The sequence below is a fragment of the Zophobas morio genome, unplaced genomic scaffold (genome assembly GCF_036711695.1).
Source record: "Zophobas morio isolate AGI-343-1 ecotype UQ-CSIRO unplaced genomic scaffold, CSIRO_AGI_Zmor_V1 ptg000005l, whole genome shotgun sequence".
NCBI classification, from domain to species: Eukaryota; Metazoa; Arthropoda; class Insecta; order Coleoptera; family Tenebrionidae; genus Zophobas; species Zophobas morio.
Genome location: NW_026972110.1, coordinates 15,425,495 through 15,443,052, shown reverse-complemented (window position 1 = coordinate 15,443,052; position 17,558 = coordinate 15,425,495). Strand labels below are relative to the sequence as shown.

Genomic DNA, 17,558 nt, shown 5'->3' with positions numbered 1-17,558 from the left:
ACCATCGATTTTTTAAAGATTTGTCTTTGATAAAATTTTCGTTTTGTCAGATTAACGTGAAATTGAAAGTTTGTGTTGAAAATGCAACGATCCCAGACAAGCTTCCAAAAATCCATGGCTGCCTTTGATCTTGTTTTTCATTGTTCTCTTGGTATAAATTTCCTTAACAAAATTTTGAGATAACGTCCAAGGTGTTTGGTGAAGATGATTAGATAAATTTACGCATTTTTCGATCTAGACAATACTCTTAGAATGCGTTTAAAATTTATCCAGCAATAAAAAACACGATCAAAAACAGCCATGAATTTTTGAAGGTTTGTCTTTGAATGAATGACTAATGTGTAATGGTGTAATGTGTTAAAATACTGTGTGGATCGCAGAAATTTTCTTCAGAAATGTAATCAAGTGGTATGCAACATCTATCGTATTGTAAAGAACTTAAAAAAATCCACAATATTGTCGGTTCATGAAGACTCCATCTAAAAGACAAATTTCTAAACGATATTTGTGCAAAAATTAGAAACTGTCTTGTGACCTTCTCTTTTATAATGTTAAAAATTTTGTAAATTTAAGACAGTAAATAAGAAAGTTTTGAATGCTCTTCGTAACCGATAAGAAATGAACTACACATGTAGTAAATGTAACCACGTTTATCCCACTTTTATTACTTTTTCCAGATGGACGACAACATCAGCAACAGCAAAAACGAATCTCTGTGCAGAGTCTGCGGCGACAAGGCTTCGGGAAAACATTACGGAGTGGCAAGTTGCGACGGTTGTCGAGGATTTTTTAAAAGGAGCATACGACGGTATGACTCCCTTACCCCATACCAAAACACTAATAATAAAAACAGCATCTCCCTCTCCAGAAATTTAGAATACGTGTGTAAAGAAAACGGCCGATGTATCGTAGACGTCACCAGAAGAAATCAATGTCAAGCCTGCCGCTTCAAAAAGTGTCTGCAAGTCAACATGAAAAGAGACGGTATATTATCTATCAGTAAATCCTAATATAACATTCTGCGCCCTCATTACACGTAAATTGTTGTTAATGTTATATCGACCTGTCGTGTTGAAGAGGAAAACGCGGCATTTAGATAGTAATTAACTCAACCGTGGCCCGTACACCCCCGACCACTCGAACGCTAAAGCCAGAAGTCAGGATATAAAATATTCAAAAACTCCCTTGTGTAATCATCATTACCGGGGGTTCTACAAGCCCAACGCCGACCATGACATGACAATAGGACAACGTGTTTGGTTACGAAGTGCAGGTGCTTGTTCCCATGCCATCAAGCAACCCCGTTCGGCTCATTTTTAAAGAAAGCTTTATATTATGCGTTTATAATGGCTTTAGAATTGACGTTTTGTCAAAGCTACAAAAAAGGTGACACAAATTTATTAGGAGTATTTCTTATCAATTATCTGCTACACCATTTTATCAGAAAAATTAAAAGGTGACTACGTTTCAAACTATCAAATTGTCAAGAGTAGGTAATTCTGCATTTATGAACGCCAAAGCGAACTATTTTTAAAATGAAAGTTAATTAAATACTTACAAAAAGTCCACAAAACGTTGATAATTTCTAGAAATAGTATGTTTGATGATTGTGCTAGAACTTTTTGACAGATTCTAAACACTTTAAAAGCTGGTCTAAAATTATTTAAGAAAACTTTGCACACTTCAATTTAAGTTCCCAGGTAAATTATAAAAGCTAATTCTTCAAATTTTTTGTCATTCATGTATTACATTAAAAATTTCCAGCAACTTTAGAAAAATTATGTAAATCATTTTTTTTTAAACACTAAACTTAAATAAGTCATTTTTATATATTTTTTACTTCCATGAGCGAAGGAAGTATTGTTATGTTTTCTCGACGTTTCATGACCCCTACAGTACGAAAAAGTAGTCACCTATTCCACCAACAATTTGATGACGTCATTTCAATTAATGGTATTCTAAAATGCTTTGAATGTTACACAAAAATATACTCATCTACTTGTAGTGTACGAATCCACTTTAAATTTTTTCGCTAAACGTTCAAATTTTCGCAAAAACTTTTGCAAGTTATAATAACGTTTTACTCCCGATCCGGTTTGTACGTCTCCGTGACGCAGTGGGTGCATCAGAGATAATGGCGACCTGCGGTACTGCGATTGTGGTTCGATGTCGAATTTGGCCCTTTATTATTCTTTTCTTACATTGTTATAACGCTGTGACTACTTTTCTTAAGATTATATTGATGACGTCATCACATTTTTTATTGGTCAAGTTAATAACGAGTCACATAATATTCAGAACATTTTGTTCGATTTAATTAATAATTTTATTCCTGTTTTGAGAAGACAAACTCATTCAAATCAAACTAACTTCTACCTGACAATCTTTCGATGTATAAACATAAATAAACAATTGAGCTTCAGATTGCTACTACCTACCGTTGGAGGACAGGGGGTGTTATTTATGTCTCTGATTTTTACTTTTTATCACAAAACGAAAATCGTAAACTCAAATTTTATAATTCCTTTAAAGAGCCGGATTTGTCGGATTATACTTACAGCCTTGTGATAAATTTTTTATTGATCAAATTAAGAACCTCATTTTTTAGATTTGCTTACACAGGGATCACTAAAAAATTAATGAATCAGTCAATTTATTTTATTGAATAAATCAAGAATTGTAAAACTGAATCTTGCAGACGTTTTAAAGTTATTATAAGCATGGCAAATTGTTAATCAAAATCTGTTTTTTACTTGTGAATTATCACAGCATTAATATGTTTTAGATTTGCTTAAACAGGTGGCTCAAAAAATTAATAAATGAGTAATTTTTTAAATTATTATTGGTGTGTTACATTAATTTTAGAATTCATTTAAAGAAGTTTTAAAAAATGTTTGTTTTTATTTATTTCTGCACATACTGAAAAAGTTGCTTTTACGAAGTTATTTTTTTTTTGTACAAATGAGATACCCTCTAAGAAAAAAGAGGGTGGGTGGGCGGGGATACTACCTGCTAAAATAAAACTGATTTTGGCAAATGAGAGAGAAAAGAGAGGCTGGGTGGGGAGGGATAGTAGCTGCTAAGATAGGACTGATTTTGGCTAATGAGATACTCTCCAAGAAAATAGAGGGTGGGTGGGCGGGGCCAGCACTTGTTAAAATAAGACTAATTGTGGCAAATGACGTATCCTCTAAGAAAATAAAGAGTGTATGGGCGGGACTAAAACTTGCTAAAATAAGACTGGACAACATTAAGAGTAGTGACTGGAAGGAAGAGGGGGTGAGTGAGTGGGGCTATTGCTTGCTTAGAAAAGACTGTGGGAAAAAGTTAAACTTAGCCCCGCCCACCCACCCGTTCTCTCATTTTTTTTATTTTTAAATAAGGAATAAATCTTATAGTAAATACGTAGTACTACAAAAAAAATACGATTAGCGCTTTTTTTTAACAGCCTAGCCCCGTATGGGTAAATTAAACACACATTTTAAATAGAACTTGACTGGAGTTCGTCATTTAAGATGAAATTATCAATTTTTGCTGGGAATGTCAAAGAATTTTTGGTTAGTGTTTACCATTTATACGATATTCTTAAAATATATCTAAAATGAGACAAAAATCAGTCCAGTAGTTTTGAAAATTGCCTAAGAAAATCGCCAATGACGACAAACTACAGACGGAAACAGGAAAACTACTTTTTCATATCTAGGAGTTATATATGAAACTTCGACAAAACATAAAATTAGTCATTTGTTAAGTGGATACTAGTTATAATACTTCTCTAATTTACGCTACTAATGTTTGTTATCCGTCTGTAGACTTTCTGATCGTCCTGTTCATACTTAAATAATTGGCTGAAGTTTATTTCAACAGAACTTCCCCCTTGCCTGAAGTGTTGAAGTTAATTTGCGAGTTTTCTTTTGTGATAACTTATACAAAGTAAAAACCATTGGCTAAATAACACCTCCGTGCTGACAATATAAAATGTATTTAGCAGATAACCAAGGGGAAATATATATCTACTCTCAGTAACATGCTTAACTTCGAGTGTTTATAGTAGAATTCTTTTAATTTTGACAAGGTGTTGTCAAACTGTACGAATTACGACTTCTGATATCTTTCTGTTTTCTGTGTATCTACAACTGTAGAGTGTGTTGGACAAAAACAGAAAGATCCCGATTTACAACATTTTGCCAAAATTAAAAGAATTGTTCTCTATGTTTGTACTTCCAAAGAATTCGATAAGCACGTTCAGATTACGTTTTTGTTAAAAGAAAATGAAATTTGATTGATTTTGTTTCCTTAAAACAGAGAAATGAGCAAATTTTACTTATATTTATTGTACAAAATTTTGAGGTGATGTCATCACGTTGTTGGGGTGGACATATTTTGCTTAACGTTTTAATAATTTCCTTATATATACATACAAAATTTGATAACAATCGGTCCAGTAATTTCGGAGATTATCTATCTAATAAAAATCCGGACAGACGGCAGACAGACAGATAGACGGAAACGGGAGATCTATTTTTTTCGTACTCTATAGCTCATGAAACGGCTTATGCTCGGGAAATAAAAGTGACAAAAAATATAAAGAAACTGTTAAGATTTTTAAGATATACGAAACAGATTCTTATCCTCGGTCTAGCTGAAATAGCCAGTTTTGAAATTTTGATTAAACCCGTATCAAATCAAACAGTGTTTTTTTGTAAAATTACACAAAGTTTATAAAAGTATATATTTAATTTTGTACTTGAAACTTTGAAATTGTACGTTACATTGTATCGTGTTAATAATTGGATATTTACACGTTAATTAAGTTTTCAGTTTAATAAAGTGAGATAATGAAGGCAAATAGTCTCACTTCACTTGTAATTTGTCTTAGTGTCATTAGTTTATTTATTACTTCTTTAACGTAAGCTGAAGGATTATAGAAATGGAGTCCATCCGATGAAGGACTACTTTCATGTTTCTCAATGTTTATTTATACTTAGATAGATAATCTCCAAATTTTAGGAACATGGTTTAGATGGTAGAACACAAACAAAACTTGATCATCCTCATTAAGAATTTGATGACGTCACCTCAAAATTTTGCTAATTAAATGATATTTAAATTTTCTAAAATAACATACTCCTGCATTTGTGGTTTACGAATCCGCTCTGTTTTTTACCCTAGGTGCCTAGATTTTTGCAAAAAAATCCAAATTATAAAACAAATTTTTATGTTAATACGCACTGTACTCAAAAGAATCTGAGGTATAGCGAAAGTCGCGATCGATCCTCTCATGGCCCAGTTTTTTCTCACACTGTGACTGGTATTATCTGTTATAGTTTTTTAAATTGGATTTATTTGATTGTACTTTAAGTGTGGGGGAAGTTGTGTCCAATAACATAAAACTATTTTTTTTTATTTTAATTTTGTGAAACCCTGTCACTTATCTAATAACGATAACTTATAACTTTTGTTAAAAGTAAGTTGTTTATTCAACATCTTCATTATTATCACGAAGTAAATGGCGACCCCTTTGAGTACTAAAGTAAAGTAATAAAATTTGTCTGTTTTTTTATATTGATTATTTGACTTACACTGTTTATTTGAACAACTAAAAGCACAAATAATAGTTTGATTTCATCATAAAGTAAGCTATTTTTACTTCGTATATTTTATTCAAAATATCTAATTTTAACTCTATTAACAGAAAAGACATCAGCTAAAATGTGTAACTAAATATTTTTGCAGTTTCTTAGCACACTTAAGTATATAAGTTATCCATACATTTTCCATTGCCGTTTTTTAGTTAAGTTTTACAGTTTATAGGACCTAGGTCCTCACTGTATCTTTATTACTTAATAATAATAATAATAATAATAATAAAATACCATAACTGCACACTATCAGCTCCGTTGTATATCGTGTTTTTTTAATTTCTGTTATAGTTACTCATGACGCTTACGTCAGCAGTTTCAATTTCACTGTTGACGTAAGCGTCATGGATAACTAGACCAGAAATTTAAAAAATCACCCGATATAAACGTATGAATATACGTAATTATGTTATATACTGTCAGTATATTTTCTTCAACTTTTAAATTTTAAACAGTAGAGATCAAATATTAATTTGTAGAGCGTGATATAATCACACCAAAAGCAAACAAATTAGGGACCGTCAGTGTCTCTATTAGGATGTGGGGTAAATATTTATTTCACCCTGCAATTCTCTCGATTCACTTAGTTAACACTCCAACCACCGATAATTGATTCTTCTATTCATTTTTCCACCCTAAATTAAACGCCCTTGTTAAGTAAACAAAAAATTTGCAGCAGTCCAGCACGAAAGAGCGCCCCGATCTACACAAACGAACCTCCACCAGTATCCTCTGACCTTTGGTAACAGACTGAGAGGACTTCATTCTTCGGTTTTTTCTGCTCTTCCACTGCATCCTCCAACTTTAGAAGGCTCGATAAGTGGCTCATCGTCAATTGCGAGTCATTATCTCCACCAAAACTACATTTATCCCGGAATGCTGGGATCGTTCCCCAAACCGTCTGGATTAGTACCTGGAGCACTTGGTAAGCAAGAAGTTTCTAGAGATTCATTACTTAATTAACTAATTAATGTAGGTTTCTACAATAAACCAACCTCACACACGTCAGTCATGAATCTACCAACACGGTCTCTAAAAGAGGACGAAGTAACAAGTTCGGAAGAAACAGCACGAGATCGAGACAAAAGTTCCTTGGAAGAAATCTCAGAAGATAATAAAAGCAACCTCGAGTTACCAATAATGAACGAACCTTGTAAACCCACCCTGAGACCTTTAGACATTCCATGCCTAAACCTATTTCCTGCTGAAAACGTCTACGAATCTGCAGCCAAACTGCTATTTCTTGCTATAAAGTGGGCAAGAAGTATACCATCGTTTTTGCAGTTGTCGTACCGAGATCAGTCGATCTTGCTGGAAGAAAGCTGGAGTGAGCTGTTTGTGCTAACAGCAGCACAATGGGCCTTCCCTGTAGACGAAAGTAATTATTTTTTAATTTGGCAACAAACGTTTTAACTTTTCGTTTTAGCTTTGTTAGTCAGTAATGCTATAGCTCCAACTTCAAGGCATGCAGCTTTAGAAGAAGACGCTAGACGTTTGAGGGAAATTATCACAAGACTAACGCTTTTGAGAGTTGATCATACGGAACATGCGTGTCTTAAGGCTTTGGTGTTGTTTAAGTCGGAATGTAGGGGACTTTGTGAGCCTAGTCACGTGGAACTATTACAAGATCAAACACACGTCATGTTGCATGAGTACTGCAATCAGAGGCAAAGTTCGCATAAAGGAAGATTCGGTAAACTGTTGTTAACCTTGCCGGCGGTGCAAGCTGTTACTAGGAGAGGACTGGAGGAACTGATTTTTAGACAAACTGTGGGCGATGTTGCAATAGATAGGTTGTTGACGGATTTGGCGAAAACAACACACTGATTTTGTTGTATTAATGTAATATACATATACTATACTATAAACTGTGTAAAATATATAACTTGTAAAATATTACGGAAACTTTTGTCTTTAGTTATAATAAGTAGTTGGTGGGATAATAATTATAACATGTCCAAAGTACTGAAAGAATTAATAAGCTAAAGTGTCATGGAAGGAATAGTTTAATTAATCACAAATGATTAAACTAATTAAAGAAATCCAAAAACGTAAATTAAGTTGATAAATAGCATGTCATCTATTATCGCAATCACTTTTGTGTAATTAAACATAAATACAACCTTTCGGAGATGATGTTCTAATTGCTTCTAGGTTTTTTTCATTCATATACAAAATAAAAAAAACAATCTTTAATAAAATAATATATACGTCATCTGGATGTTGAAATCCACATTACATCTCTCATTTGTGTTTTGACACTTAAATGTAGTGGCTAAAGCTTCAAAATGTTGACAAATCAAGTGTCGGTTATTGTTAAATCATCATTAAAGTAAATGTGACGTATAAGATAACAGCTAAAGTGAAAATTATAAGGCATCTTTGGTACCGTAACTACTTTTTGAAAAATTATTTGGTTTTGAATTTTTAACAGTTTTTTGTTAATGACAGTTTAAAACATATAGAAATATTATACAGGGTGTCCCAGAATTCGCGCCATTCCCGTAAATGACATGTTCCCTGTCCCGAACTGTGCCGTAATTCGCAAAAAGAATTGTCCAGGCTTTAACCGTGTGAGAACTGGAAGGCGATTAAGTTGACCAATAGAGAGGCTGCTTTTATATCCGAACGTTTCTATGTTCAAAGTTACCTATGCCAAGAACAAAAAATCGGGTAATACTAAAGTTGAATGAATTTTTTCCGAATCCCCCTCCGTCAACAAAAGGAAACAGAAGTGTGGTTATAAATTTAATCATTTTGACAATTGTTTGTCATAAACTGTCACGAAGTTTATCACTGACCTGAAGAGACGCTTCTGCGCTAAAGATGACTGATTAATGTACACAGAGACGTCAAGGTTTACTTTAAGGCAAGTAGCATGGGACAGAAGTTATTTCTGCTGCCATTCTAGTTAAATTGTGTTTAACTGGGCTGTACATGTCATAAGAGAAGCTGTTTCATTTCATCGTAGGCAAATAATACATTTATTACTATTCTACATAGAGTAGCTACCGAAGAGCAGGTATTAGAAGTCATTTTCTTAGAGCCCCGTGAATAATCGTCGGCACCCAGACCAACATGTGTTTCACCGATTGTTACATCGAGCAAGAGAAGATCTTTTCAACCTAGTCGGAAAGGCCGTGCTGGGGCTCCACGGAATGTACGTGTAGGTGCTGAAGAGCAAGTGTTAGGAAACATGGAAGCGGATCCTAGGAGAAGTGTCCTCTACGTAGCGCAAATTAGTGGATGTTCAAGATCGACCACTCATCGTATCCTTCAAGAGAGAAGACTGCATCCTTACCATTACACGAGAGTGCAGCATCTGCGACCAACCGACTACCCGCGACGAGTACATTTTGCTCAATGGTTACTGCGACAAAATGAACTAAATCCTGATTTTACACGGCGCATTCTTTTCACCGACGAATGTTCATTTTCCCGAGAAGGAATGTTTAATGCACACAATTGGCATTTCTGGGCACACGAAAATCCACATCTCACTAGGGTGAGAGCATATCAGGAGCGATTTACTATTAATCTATGGGCTGGAATCATTGGTACTACTGTGGTAAAAATTTTAATGCATCTGATAAAATTATCAGATTACCTGATCGCCTTAATGGGGATGCATATGCTAATTTTCTACGACTAGAGCTTCCGGCATTGTTGGAAGACGTTCCTTTGAATGTACGGCGGAATATGTGGTTTCAGCACGACGGCGCTCCTCCACATAATTCGATACTTGTACGACGAACATTGAAAAGAGTATCGTCATAGGTGGATTGGGCGTGGCAGTACTAATATCTGGCCTCCTAGATCTCTAGACCTTTCTGCTTTGGACTTTTTTTTGGAATCAAATTAAAAATTACGTATATAGAGAACCCCTAGATATGTTAGAAGAACTGGAAGAGAGACTGCACGAAGCCTACGCTACAGTTACTCCTGAGATGTTACATAATACACAACACAACATAATTCAACGAGCTAGAACTTGCATTGAAGTTAATGGTGGTCATTTTGAGCACATTGTTTAATAACGTTACAGTACAACGATTCCAGCCCATAGATTAATAGTATTGCTCTTGATATGCTCTCACGTTAGCGAAATGTGGATTTTCGTTTGCCCAGAAGTGAATTGTGCGCATTAAATATTCCTTTTCGGGAAAATCAACATTCGTCAGCGAAAAGAATGTGCCGTGAAAAATCAGGATTTAGTTCATTTTGTCGCAGTAACCATATAGCAACATGCACTCGTCGCGCAGTCGGCTCGTCGCAGATGCTGCACTTTCGTCAATAGTAAGGATGCAGATTTTTCTCTGTAAGGATACGATGCATGATCGATCTTGAGCATCCAATCATTTGTGCCACTTGTTCTTCACCGTCTATGCGTATAATCCGTGGAGCCCCAGCACGGCTTTCCGCATAGGCTGAAAAGATCCATCTTCTTTTGCTGGATGCAACAAACGACGAAACACATGCTGGTCAAGGAGCCGATGATTGGGGAAAAGACCTGTATATTCGCGCACAGCAGTGGCTGCATAGCGTGTACATTCTCCATAAATTGTTTGTATTGTTCTTAAAAAAAATTGCAACTATTGTTATAATTTTTATTCGTATCTTTTCAATCTCTAGAAAGTATGTACTCACAACTTTAAAGAAACTGTCTTAAATCATCATGTGCAACATCAATATTATTCTTGAATAAGTCTCAGTTTTCAGTATCTCCCCCACATGATTGACACCACAGCAGATACCTATGATCTTAATACACCAGAGAAGTGGAGTCTCGTCTATTTTTTCGTTGCTTAGATTAGGTATCAGCAACAAAGCTGTTCAGTAAAAATTGATACTGTTTATTGAAAATCATAATCACTGATTAATCAAAAGCGATATTTATGTTTAAATACACTTAATAACGTTCTTTGAATGGACATGTGGTACTCTTTTTTAGAAATAACGATAAACTTAATATCAGGCATATGATGCATTCTGAAAATGTACTAATTTTCGTTAAAAAGAACAACACATTATTCACGGGGCTCTAAGAAAATGACTTCTAATACCTGCTCTTCGGTAGCTACTCTATGTAGAATAGTAATAAATGTATTATTTGCCTACGATGAAATGAAACAGCTTCTCTTATGACATGTACAGCCCAGTTAAACACAATTTAACTAGAATGGCAGCAGAAATAACTTCTGTGCCATGCTACTTGCCTTAAAGTAAACCTTGACGTCTCTGTGTACATTAATCAGTCATCTTTGGGGGCAGAAGCGTCTGTTCAGGTCAGTGATGAACTTCGTGACAGTTTATGACAAACAATTGTCAAAATGATTAAATTTATAACCACACTTCTGTTTCCTTTTGTTGACGGAGGGGGATTCGAAAAAAATTCATTCAACTTTAGTATTACCCGATTTTTTGTTCTTGGCATAGGTAACTTTGAACATAGAAACGTTCGGATATAAAAGCAGCCTCTCTATTGGTCAACTTAATCGCCTTCCAGTTCTCACACGGTTAAAGCCTGGACAATTCTTTTTGCGAATTACGGCACAGTTCGGGACAGGGAACATGTCATTCACGGGAATGGCGCGAATTCTGGGACACCCTGTATAACCGCAATCTATTATCGCTGAATAACATTACGTATCACAATAATTACAAAGAGCTTAGTTACAAAGCAAAATTAAAAATAAAAGCAAAACGCAACAATTATTCGTTATTAATTTTAGAGGTAAGAGGATTTCAAGATTTCATAGAATAAAAATCTCTCCTTTTTAATTACTATTAAACAAAAAATAAAAGACATAAAATAAGAGACAGGAAAGACAATTCTAAAATTACAAAGTAAGGGCATTAACCTATTTCTAGAAATTATTAACAATTTAATGGTCATGCGGCTTGGATGCACATCTATGTATTGTGATATGTATTTTAATAAATATCTATTATTAAAAATGAGCTACTGAATAAATCAATTATTATGTATAGAATCAGACAATGCAACGCCACAAAGCTATTAAATTATTATGCAGTGCAACGAATGTATGGTGGGGTAAAGTATTTAAATATTCATTGCCATTCCTATTTGCTTCAGTTGTAAGAACTTTTAGAAAAATCCTAAAATACACACATGGCTCTCAAATATTTTATTTTCGTACTCATAGCTTGTCCCTTTTTGATAAATGGGAAAGTAAGTTTTAAAATTAAATTAGTAGGTTATATAGGAAAGTATCGTTTTAGGTAGAACTTCCACCAGAGTTTCTGAAATGGGCACAACAGCTACACACAGATTGTGCTACAGAGAGAAAATTAAGCGAAGGTTTCAACTTTTACATTTTTTTAGTTTTTTATTTTATTTTATTTAAATTTTATTCATTTATAGGGGACATCAAATCTTTTGATATTTCGAAAAAAGATGCTCCAATGATGGTAGATACAATTAATTCGTTCTCACATACCTACCTAATTATTTTTTTTATTTTCAGTGTTACGTGAAGTGTTTATTTACTCATGCACGTTGGGTATGTTGTGAAACCACAAATAAAATTCAAATTTAAGACTTCTGTTGCAGGTCGACGAAAACGAGGTAGTGCAGACCGACTTCATCAAAAATAATGTTCCAGATCCAGTCAAATCAGTTACCCTTCCTAACCTAGATACATGTGCTAAAAAAGCCGGTAAATTAATAATTAATGTGTTATATTTGAACCATAAATTAATCATTTTTACGCTATTTTTAGTCGGAGCGGACTGCGAAAAATCCTACAATTTCTTTATGTGCATGCATGAAGCTTTCCCAGAGGTAACTAATTATCCGTTATGAGATAAAAAATATTTTAAAATTTCATTTTTAGGACTGGGTTCTACTGTAAGTTGCGATTTGGATCACTCCGACAGTATTGTAGCGGTTAAGATATATAGAAGAAAAATCTTAGTTTTTCTATTGTTAGCAATTAATCAGTGTTAGAAAATAAATACTTATTTTTCCACTAGAAACTTTTCCTTTGGACACTAATTTTTAGTGAATTCAAGTTTTGCCTTGAAATTTTAAAAATCCCGAAGAATAGTTATTTTTAAATTACAATAATAAAGCGAAATGTACTGGATAATACTTATTATAAAATGACTTCATCAATTTTCTGAGAAAGATGAAAAGACGAACTTTAAATAATGTATAGATGCCCCAGTTTAGATTTAGTTAATAAGGTAGTGAGATGACGTCATCAATTTTCAACTTTGGCCACCGCATTCACAATAATTGAAATTTTAAATTAGTCGATTTGGTAATTAATAAACATATAAAAAAGTTTTAAGCTACTCATAATAAATCACAGATGAAAAGAAAAAAGCATTTACTATGCTTATATTATCTAAAGCTTGGAATGTATATTTTAATTAATATGTTAATTTAAAATAAAAAGTACATAGGTACATCGTAATGGATTCCGATTAAAAGTATGTCCTTATTATGGACGATTGGATAATAATCCTTTTTACTAAGTCACAATAAATTGAATTTAATATAATTAACAGTGCTCTATGTTCGTCACAGTTAAAAATTCTGCTATCATAAGTTGGTAATTTTTAGTTTTTGTTCAATTAATTTGATGTTTTTAATTAAACAGAATTTTCTTTATCGCCTCTAAAGCACAAAAATTACTGTCGACGAACATTTATTTATTAATGTTTTAAATTAACGCCATCAACTTTTCGCAGATGGTGATTAATTAAAAAAGTAATTATTTGGTAAATTGTCTTATGATCTCAGTAAAATTGTTAATGAAGTCCGTTGAGTAATTTCTAACAGAGCCTGCACAATTTTGCTACAATACAGTGAAGGTGAAAATAAGGATGAATTTTTTAACCTCAGCCTAAAAGTACATATCACATTGCATGTTTCAAGGCTACTTTATTTATAATATTTTAATTTAGCTATTAGTTTTATGAGTTTTATGGAACGAATAAATAATCTGAGTTTTTGTTAAAAAATTGTGTTTGTAAATATAAAGAAATTAAGGATCTAATTTATTTAATTACATGCAGTAGTATATGACATATTTCAAGTGAAATATATACTTTCAATATTTTAACGTGTGCCATGAAGTTTTTATTATTTTAAATGCTTTATCATTTTGAATACAGTGTTACAGTAGATTTTTGAAATTTAGAAGTAATCGGTTTGTTAAACAGATCGTGAAAAACCTTATGGGTATTGTCGTGTTCGAGGAACGGTAAGAAAACACAAGTAATAATAACAATTAATTACACAAATTCTAGATAAAAAAATAAAACAACTGAAGTCAAATAATACTTTAGAGTAGAGTAAAATATGTAATGACTAAAGATTTTTGACAGCTTAATTGTGACTGCCTAGGTTATAGTAAATTAATTATTTTTTTAATACAATCTGAAAAAAAAAATAGACAGTAAAACACATCATGTCAATATTTTAAAAATCATTAATCAATTAATTTTACAATCCCTCCAGTTATTATAGTTATGTTCATACATTTTTCTAAAAAGTTATGTTATAATTAGTTTTTTGTTGGCAACTTTTTTAAACAAGAACGTGTTTGTATAACCGGTTTGAGAAAATAGAGTTGGTATAATCATAATAAAATAATCATATGTGTGTTTTCTATACCGTGTTAAATGTTTTAATTTTTAAATGATTTTTAATTATTTATTAATTAATTAAATATTTATGTAATACCTTTTTTTAAACATCAGTATTATTAATCTTTCCTTTTGTTTTTAGTTTGCAAGAGTCATTAGTGCATATTTAATATTAAAGAATCGCATTTATATTGGGTAAAAAAGGGGCTAAAGTTATTGTTTCCCTAACGCGTGAAATATATATAAGTAAAAAATATAGATGATACCAGTCGCAGTATTAAAAAAAGTACTGTTACATATATATTTTTTTATATAATTTGGAATTTGGGAAAATCTGGATACAAACTTAAATCGGATTCATAAACCACAAATACAGTACACTATATTATTTTACAGAATGTTGAGATGAAGTCATCAAATTGTTGGTGGAGATGATACAGACGACAGACAGACGGAAACCGGCGACCTATTTATTGATATTCTAGGGATTATGAAACTTCGAGAGAACGTGAAAGTAGCCATTCGCCGGATGGATCCTATTATTTACGCGCGGGAAATAAAAATCTGTGACCGCAATATTCCAAATTACGATTATATAAAACTTCCTAGTCACAAATCTAAAAAGAATATAAATAAAAATCTCCAGTAAAGTCAACAGTAATAGTGCTTATTTTGTGGTTGGTTTAGTGTTAATTTATAGATCAAAAAAATAAACCTGTCTGTTTTCTGATAATTAATTTAAGACATAAAATTTTATAAATAATTGAGAACGAAGTTGTGCGTCCGTGAATTCAATTTAAAAATTAAATTGGATGGTCAAATTTAAGGTTTTTATCAAATTTTATTTACATACATATAGTTACAATGTTAGAAATATTGTGAAACCAAAACTTTGATAATGTTATCTGAAAATTTTCCATGGCAAATGCTACTTAAATTTTATAAATTAACATACGCCTGTACTTGTGGTGTATGAAATCGCCTTGATTTTTTAATAAGTCCAAGGAGACCGTTCAAGAAACCCTTGATGGCTCAGATGTTTAGGCAGAATTTACCTCGCCTCTGAAGTACAATTAAATAAATGCAGTTTTTTAGGAAGAAAAATATATATACAGGCTGAGTCACTAGGCGCAATGTCACATTAATTATTAGAGAAGAAAAAAAAGTCACAGAGAACTTGTGTGATCTGCAGACCAGAGCGCGCTCAAGCCAATGTCGACTTTAAGCATTTAAAAGTGATTTGGTTGGTTTGGACTACAATTTCTGCGGTAAATAGTTGTTTGGTCGGATTTTTTAACGAATAAGTGAACATTTTTAGTACATATTTAGATGGTTATATTTAAAAATATAACATCACATGTTACATTATATATACACATATAAATCAAGATAAACAAAAACATTATATAAAAAAGTTACTGATTGAAAATGAGTACTACTCGTTAGAAGAATTTCTTAATGACCCAACATTGTAATCTGAACTTATGTCTGCATATCTGTATGTATATGTATATGTATGTACCTATTTGTGATTTTAATGTTTAACCTGTAATTGACTTGTTCTATACATTTATATATGTCTTAGGGAACTAATAATAAACTTTACTTTACTTTACTTTACTTTACATGTTTCACTCGATTTTGACTGGCAACTATTTATTTGTTTAACTAAGAATTAAATCTTTAATTGTGTTTTATATTAGCAAAACGTCTTAAATTAGCAATATTGTTGAAATCGTAATAATTCAGTGGATTATTTTCGGGAAAATGTAGTTATTTTTAGGTTTTGGAAACAATGTGTTCTATTTTGTATGAATTTTTAATTTTTTTTTTATGACAAAGATGTCAAGAAAATGGGAACATAAAAAATCGTAAAACCGAAAAATTGAAAAATCGAAAAATGTAAATTTAAAAAATCGGAAAATTAAAAAATCGAAGTACTGAAAATCGAAAAATCGAAAAAATGAAAAATTCAAAAATCTAAAATTTAAAAACCGAAAAACGAAAAATTGAGAAATCAAAACTCCTAAATTTAAAAAATCGAAAAATTGAAGAATCGGATAATTCAAAATCGAAGCATCGAAAAACTGGAAAATCGAAAAACCGAAAATCGGAAAAGAAAAAAATTGATAGGTAAATCGAGAAATAAAAAAATTTTTAAGTTTGAAAAATATTGAGAAATCGAAAAACCAAAAGATCGAGAAAAGAAAAAAGTCGTGAAATAGAAAAATCGAAAAATTGAGAAACCGAAATAGGCCAAAATCGTTAAAAATTTGAAAAATTGGAAAATCGAAAAACCTAAAGGCGGAAAACGGAAAAATTGGAAAACTGAGAAACCAAAATAGGCCAAAATAAAGAAACGAAAAGTTATAAATTGAAAACTGAACAACCAAAATATCGAAATATCCACATCTCGATAAATCGGGAAATCAAAACATTGAAAAATTAAAAAAAATGAAAATTTGAAGAAACGAAAAACCTGGAAGCCGAAAAATCGGAAGATTAAGAAATCGAAATATTTGAAAAATTCGAAAACTTGAAAAATTGAAGTATCGAAGAACTGAAATGAAAAATGGAGCAATTAAAATTCTATAAATTAAAAAAAAAGTTAAAAAATCGACACATCGAAAAATCCAGAAATCGAAAATCGAAAAATCGAAATATTGAAAAATCCCATGAAAGAAAAACTGAAGAATGAAATAACTGAAAAATCCCAAAACTGAAATGCCCAAAAACTGAGAATCTAAAAAACTGAAACATTGAGAAATCGAAAAATTAAAAAATCAAAAACCTTCAAAATCGAAAAATTGAAGAACTGAAGAACTGGAAAAACGAAACAGTCGAAAGTCAAAAAGTGGGAAAACCAAAACATCGATTAATTGAAAAATCGAAAAATTAAGAATTTCGAAAAGTTAAAAATTGAAAAATTGGAAAATCGAAATATTCAAAAACCGTAAAATTGAAGAGAAAAATTTAGAAAACGCAAAACTAAAACATCGTAAAATTGAGAAATCGGAAAATTGAAAATAGAAAAATTGAAAAATCGAAAAATTCAAAAATAAATGATTGAAAAATCCCAAAACTGAAATTTCGAAATCTTGAAACATGAAACAAAAACTGAAGAATGGAAAAACTGATGAATGGAAAAACTGAAAAATCTCAAAACTAAAATATCCAAAAACTGCGAAATTAAAGAATGGAAAAATTGAAAACTGAAGAAATGAAAAATCGAAAAACTGATTTTATAAAAGTCAAATTTGAAAAACTGCAAAAACGAATTATTTAAAAATCGTAAAA

At 32.0% G+C, this 17,558-nt stretch overlaps 2 protein-coding genes across 2 annotated transcripts in view; both read left to right on the top strand.

Moving 5' to 3' along the window:
* The window catches only part of LOC135120048 (nuclear receptor subfamily 2 group E member 1-like), a 28,628-nt gene extending 21,159 nt beyond the window's left edge, over positions 1-7,469 (top strand). Inside the window, exons 2-5 of the mRNA XM_064044411.1 lie at positions 678-984; positions 6,319-6,567; positions 6,619-7,020; positions 7,069-7,469. Coding sequence (XP_063900481.1) covers positions 678-984; positions 6,319-6,567; positions 6,619-7,020; positions 7,069-7,469 — 1,359 coding nt within the window. The remainder of the gene's footprint in view (positions 1-677; positions 985-6,318; positions 6,568-6,618; positions 7,021-7,068) is intronic.
* A 4,282-nt stretch (positions 7,470-11,751) lies between these two features.
* Positions 11,752-12,602, top strand: LOC135120039 (uncharacterized). Its single transcript, XM_064044399.1, has 7 exons — positions 11,752-11,835; positions 11,886-11,964; positions 12,028-12,074; positions 12,131-12,166; positions 12,217-12,322; positions 12,386-12,447; positions 12,500-12,602. Exons 1-7 carry the CDS (start codon positions 11,776-11,778, stop codon positions 12,515-12,517), a joined length of 408 nt encoding a protein of 135 aa, XP_063900469.1. The 5' UTR covers positions 11,752-11,775; the 3' UTR covers positions 12,518-12,602.
* The last annotated feature ends 4,956 nt before the right edge of the window (positions 12,603-17,558 follow it).